This window comes from Arachis ipaensis, chromosome B07 (assembly GCF_000816755.2).
Source record: "Arachis ipaensis cultivar K30076 chromosome B07, Araip1.1, whole genome shotgun sequence".
Lineage (NCBI taxonomy): Eukaryota > Viridiplantae > Streptophyta > Magnoliopsida > Fabales > Fabaceae > Arachis > Arachis ipaensis.
The window spans coordinates 112883820-112890078 of NC_029791.2; the positions used below are offsets into that span (position 1 = coordinate 112883820).

General features: G+C 36.3%; 1 protein-coding gene across 1 annotated transcript; it reads right to left on the reverse strand.

The window, feature by feature from the left end:
- On the reverse strand, positions 1-2812 carry LOC107605867 (50S ribosomal protein L18). Its single transcript, XM_016307794.2, has 3 exons — positions 2337-2812; positions 1317-1534; positions 1-570 (listed from the first exon to the last, which is right to left on the reverse strand). Exons 2-3 carry the CDS (start codon positions 1437-1439, stop codon positions 118-120), a joined length of 576 nt encoding a protein of 191 aa, XP_016163280.1. The 5' UTR covers positions 1440-1534; positions 2337-2812; the 3' UTR covers positions 1-117.

The following is a 6259-nucleotide window of genomic DNA, read 5'->3' on the forward strand; positions in this document are numbered from 1 at the left end:
CAAACACAAAAAATATTTATACCTCTTTAAAAAACTTTACCAAACCTACATCCCTAACTAAAATCTCAATAATTTAGTTGGCAAGTTTTGCTCAAATAGATGTTAATAAATAATAACTCAATCAAGATAAACCTTGACATCAATCCCATTATCAATAAGTGATTGAACTACAGCTCTGATTTTCCCTTCAAATTTATCCCTATCCCTTGGAGTATAAGAGGCAGTGTAAACATCAGCTTCTCTTGCTCTTTCGGCCAAAATCCTTCCAATTGCTATGCAAGCTGGTATGTCTGAACGAGATTTAAGAACAGCTTTTATGTCCTTGGAGTTGGTACCAGAAACTGCAACCTGTTTGCTTGTCACTCTATGGGTGAGCGAAGCCGACACAAAACGCTTTGAGATGAACACATCAAGGGTAAAAGGCTCCATGTATGCAACAGTTCTTTGTTTGAACGATACATGTTTATCCGGATTCTTTGATTTCTTCCCTTTCTGGTAAGTGTAAGGTTTGCTGCTGTCATCATCAAGGAAATCCTCAACACCGAAAAAGCTTCTAGGTGCTGTATGAGCCTGGGAAAAACAAGTGAACTGAAATGAGATTTTTTTTTTTTTTACTTCATATATTTTTAGTTCATAATTTTGAGAACTATATCTTCATCAGAGAGCTATTGATTTTCAATGTCATCTTTTTGAGTTTTGATTTCAACCTTGAATATGATTAAAACCAAATCATCTGACTGGTATGGTAACGATTCATATATATATATATATAAACACTACAAATTGTTCACCCTCCCTGATGAAATGCACAATTCTGCAATAAAGAGTGTAAAAGTCACTAGACAAATAGACTTACATGTAGAATGAATGAACTTGTGAAACAAGTGCTTTACATGAAGTATACAAATGACAGAAATAATCGAGGAAACAAACTGAGTTAACCACAATTAATCATGCCCTTGTGAGTTCACACTATCGATAGTATCTCTATATGCCAAGAACAGTGCGCGAACACTATGTGAAATTCCTATTTTGATTATACAACTGAGATCTCTCTAACTTCGTGATAGGCAATACACCATAGCTTCACTCTCCAAACTTACAAAATCTAAAATTTTTGTTATTGACACCTTATTTTTTAAAAATTCAAGTTCCACTGTCTCTCAGTTCGACACTTCCACTCAACTCTGTTTGCAACTTCATGTCACTCAGCCGATTTCTGCTATTCTAAATGAATAAATAATTCAAATTCCAGCAAATATTTTCCCCCAGAAAGAAAACAAAAAAGAAGTTATGATAGGCAGAAGAGAGTTTACTTGTGTATTGTGGAAATAGAACGAAGGAACATAACTCCAAGCCAAAATTTTTGTTCCTTCTTCTGAAGCATAACCACTGCTGCTTTTCCAAATTCTTCCGACTGCTTGCTTCAACATATTCATCAGACTTCACTCTTTTTTTTATCTCCTTAAAATCCAGAATGGAGCTACACGTGTCTCTATATCCTTCTTCTTGATGCTTGTTTGCTTTCCTGTAGCTATAGGAATTGGCCTCATTTGTCAGCATGTGCTTTAAATATTCGCATTGAAAAGACACCAGATGTGATGAAATCATAGTTGTTAGAACTGACCCAGTGATCGAACCGGTCAGGCTATTGAGTCTTTGGTTCAACCAATAGGTTACTAATTGAACTGATTGACCCGGTCTTATTTAAATAAAAATATAAATTTTCAAAAACTTAAAATTAATTGAAATACATGTCTTCACTAACATTTTAACAACAATTAAGTCTCAACTTCTAAAAATAACTAATACGAAAATAGACATAAAATTAGTAAGTACTACTACAATAGTATCTTAATTTGACACAATAAAAATAACAATCCATAAACTATGTCCAAGCCTCCAAGGAGATTGCACACAATAGTATCTTAATTCTAAAAATAACTATGTTTCTGATGGTGTTTCTGACGAAGCCATCTTAAAATCCCATAAAAGAAAAAAAAAAATCAATCAACTAAGTAACTAACAGCAAAACCAATCAGAATCGTTAAAGGAGCAACAATCAACAATCAACAAAAAACCACTACATATTCATAAACTAATTCAACAATCAACAAAACCTCAGCATATTCATAATCAGCAAAACCACTGCATATTCACATTCATAAACAAATTCATAAACCAATTCAATATTTCAATCACTGCCATATTCTAATCAGCATCATAAACCAACCAACAATAAAATTAACAGCAATAACATCAATGAATCAACTACTTAAAATTAATATAGCATATAAAATATTAGAATAACTGGAAAAAAAAATTAAAATGGTTACCTGTTGTTGCAGAGGCAGAATCAATTCCAGAAGGTGGACGACCCACGGCAGCGTGCAGGCAGCAACAACCACGGAGGCACAGACGATGAGGGACGAGCAGCAACAACCACCCACAGAGACGGAGGAGAGGCGGGGGAGGCGCGGTGAGACGCGAGCAGGAAGCAAAGTCGAGCAGAGACGTGAGGAGGGAGAGAGGCGAGGGAGGCGTGGCGACGACACAAGCAGGCGCTCGAGCAGACGCGGAGGCGAGAGACGCGCGAGCAGCCGAGCTCAGACGGAGGAGAGAGGAGCACACGACGCGGAGGATCCGGCGAGAGGCGCAGCGACGTCGGCGAGCATGCAGTGTCCGTGAACCGAGGCGAGCTCCCAGCTCTGCCTGTGTGTCTGTGGTGTGCCGTTAGAGACGAGAGTGTGAGAGCGAGCTGGGGGCTGTGGTGGGGCTTCAGATTCAGCTAGGCTTTTTCTAAAAAAAAAATTAAAACGTCAAAACGATGTCGTTTGAAGTGGGGGTTAAAAATAAATGGGTAAAACATATTTTTGTGTCTAAAGTTTGGCAAAAGTTTTAAAAATACCCCTAAGTTTTATTTTGTTTTAATTTTGTTCCAAAAATTTTCGATTTGCATCAAATATACCCTCGACGATTAAATTTTCAAAAAATTTAATACTAATCTAACAATAATGCATAAAAATTATGCTTGATTTGCTTGTGTTGAGGGTTGTTCTTATGAAATTGTTGTTGAATTGATCTTAAATTTTTTGAAAAATTAGCCGTCAGGAATATATTTGATGCAAATAAAAAGCTTTTGGGACAAAATTGAAACAAAATAAAATTTAGTGGTATTTTTGAAATTTTTGTCAAACTTTCAGGAATAAAAAATATACTTTACCCAAAATAAATAAATACTAAGCCAATTCGGATTTCTCAAACTTGCCGGTTTACTGATTTTTGCAAAATCAGGCTAGAGCAAATCGATTCTCACCGATTTTGCTCTTTGTGTAGTCCAAGTAGTTCAAAATGGCCAAGAGGTCAGTTTATCAATTTTTTTGTCCAATTTTTTTAATTATAGATGAAACTAGAACTAATCTTATAAAATAAAAATTTAAAAATTGAACTAATATAATTTTTCAACGGATCAAGTCATCAATGTCCTTGAGCAATGGCGCATAAGAATGATAATGTTTTTGAGCAATAGCACACAAGGATGAGAATTGAGGCACCCATTTTTGACAAAATTGAGGGCCATCTGTAAATCCGATTCAATGATGACTTGTTGAAACTCATTTACCGTCGCTATTTGAAGGCCTTTGATTATGACCCATAATTATGCATGCATTATGGAGTAGTTTCCAAGATTGCATGAAAAGCGTTTTATGAATCTACCCCAGTGATTTATGAAGATTCTATCATAGATGGAATTGTTGTTATGTGAGTAAAATGAACCGTCTACATTGATTTTTATCATACTTTCCGACGGTGATTTCCAGCGAATGAGGCAGTCTGACTTACTAGGATTCTCCTTGAATAGATTCTTCTTCATATAGTTCAAAACTTTCTGTCTTCCGTTTATGGATAAAAATAGGAATCGCTCATAGGGCAGAGTTCTTCCCTTCAAAAATTAACTTATACCTATCAAACCAGAGTAATACCCCAAATAGGTCCCCAAAGATTTGGCCGTCCAACAGATTTGTCTCCCAGAAAAATTAACTAAGTCCCCATTCCCCGATTAAATATATGCCATATACGTTCTTGTTCCAGGTTTAGCCGATTTAACTGAACACTCTCTTTCCTACGTAGAGGTGATCAGTGTGACGTGTCAGGTTAAAGGCTACGCGTCACTTTCAGGACACATTGGTCCCTGCACACGTGGCCAAAACGACGTCGTTTAAGTGCTTCTTCAAACGACGTTGTTTTGAGTGGGACAGATTAGTCCCCAAACTTTCTCATATCAATGTTATAAAACAGCAGCGTCGTGAGAGGCACAATACGTCGCCGTTTCAAAGGAGATCAACATAAAATTAGGTCTTCATCTTTAACCCCTATCTCTTTGTCTGCAACCCATGTATCTTAGTATATGAGGGAGAGTCTTTGGCTTTGAAGAAGGTGATGGCGAGTGGAGGCAGCATGTCAGTTGCAAGTCGGAGACGCGGTCAGAAAACTATTGATGATGTCTTCAGTGTTGACAGCGGTTCGACTGGCTTTCGAAGGGGGCGACTTAGAAGAGAACATCCTAAGTGCAAGTGCAGGACATATGCCGTAATATCCAGGTCTCGCACAGGAGAGAATCCGAATAGGCTGTTCTTTGGCTGTCTTCACTTTAAGGTACTTTAGAGTGGTGGATTTTTGTGGTGCTATAGTTTTGATAATTGGGGACTAAGACTAATGTTATGATTTTTGTTTTGTTATTCTGATTGCAGGAAAAGCAAGGTTATTGTGATTTTTTTGTATGGTTTGATGAGATTTTTGGGTATCTGGTGGATGATGTAGTTGAAAGCAATGGATTGGCCTCTGTGGAGACATGCGTGGGTGAAGAATTTGGTGCAAGTTTGAATTATAGCTTGGAGGAGAGAGTGAAGCAATTGGGAGGAGATGTTAATAAAGAGGAATGAAGATAGTTTGAAACTCAAGAAAGATAGTGTCTTCAGGTTGTTTAGTAGTGTAATAATAGGTGCACTTATAGTTGTGATTTTGTTTTGTATCTATATGGTGGTTATTTAAGCAATTAACATTGTACATTTGTTGAAAAAATATTGTATTTGAATGGCTCATTTTAGTTAAATGAATATTAGAGGTTGTCAATTATGCTAAATTTAAGCTAGTTTATATCCAAATCAGAGTATTGAAAGTAACTTGGCCAAGTGGATATTACAAAATATAGTATATAATCCAAACCAGAATATTCAAATATCATGTATCAAAATATTAACATAAAGTAGCATCAACATAGAGCATGTACATAAATTGTATCAAAATATTAACAAACCAAAGAAGGTCTATTTCCTTCTACACACACTGATATAAAGTGGTAACACAAAAAATATTAAAAGTGGAGGTCTATTTTCTTCAAAATAACAAACAAGGTCTTGTCCCTTTCACAATAAATTTTAAGAAAGCATCATTTCTTCTTAGAGAGGTTCAGTCTGGGAGTTGGAATGAATTTGAACATTCTAAAGGTTGTGCTACTACTTGCAGCTACTATTGTCTTAGCACTCACACTTTTCTGACTCTTGGGCCTAATTATTGTCTGCTTTGGACGTCTAAAAGGTTGTTGAGGCTGAGTTTGTCTTCCCTGATAGAATTATAAAAAATTATCAGTATCTAGTGTTTAGGAATTAATAGTGAAAAATATTATCAAGCATACTTACAGTTGCAGCATTTATATTGATTCAAACATTTGGTACAGTAGCTCCAGTTGGTGCCTCAGGCTGAGTAACCTCATACATGAGCAAATTTATTAGGACAATTAAATCCTTTATGATGTATGTTATAAGTCAAATAGGTCCTTCAAGATTTATACTATAAGTCAATCAGGTCTCTGATTAATAATATTATATGTCAAGTTGGTCTCTATAATAGACTGAGTAACCTCATTGTCTTTTTCACCTTCAGCTTCAGCCTCATTTATTCCCACCACCATTTCAGATTTGTCATTTTCATTAGCTTCCTTAGCAGCTTCTAACTTTGCCTTTTCTTTAGCTGCTTTTCTTGCCTTTGCCTTGACTTTTTGCACTTCTTTTTCAGGCATGAATTCTCCATGTATACAAGCAGCTCTGACCCTTCTCTTATCATTCTTAATGTAAAATATCCTCCTACCCTCTGATATGGTGAAGTCTTTCAGAGCCTGCTTAAGTTGTTCAAGTGACTCAAACTCCATGTTCAGCTGAAATTGGACCTCCCCAAATTCTGCACTTGGATTAAACTGAGG

Coding starts and splice junctions, on each gene's coding strand:
- LOC107605867 (XM_016307794.2), bottom strand. CDS start 1,439: ATGAATATGTTGAAGCAAGCAGTCGGAAGAATTTGGAAAAGCAGCAGT. Junction 571..1,316: donor TCTATTTCCACAATACACAA/GTAAACTCTCTT, acceptor TGTTTTTCCCAG/GCTCATACAGCACCTAGAAG.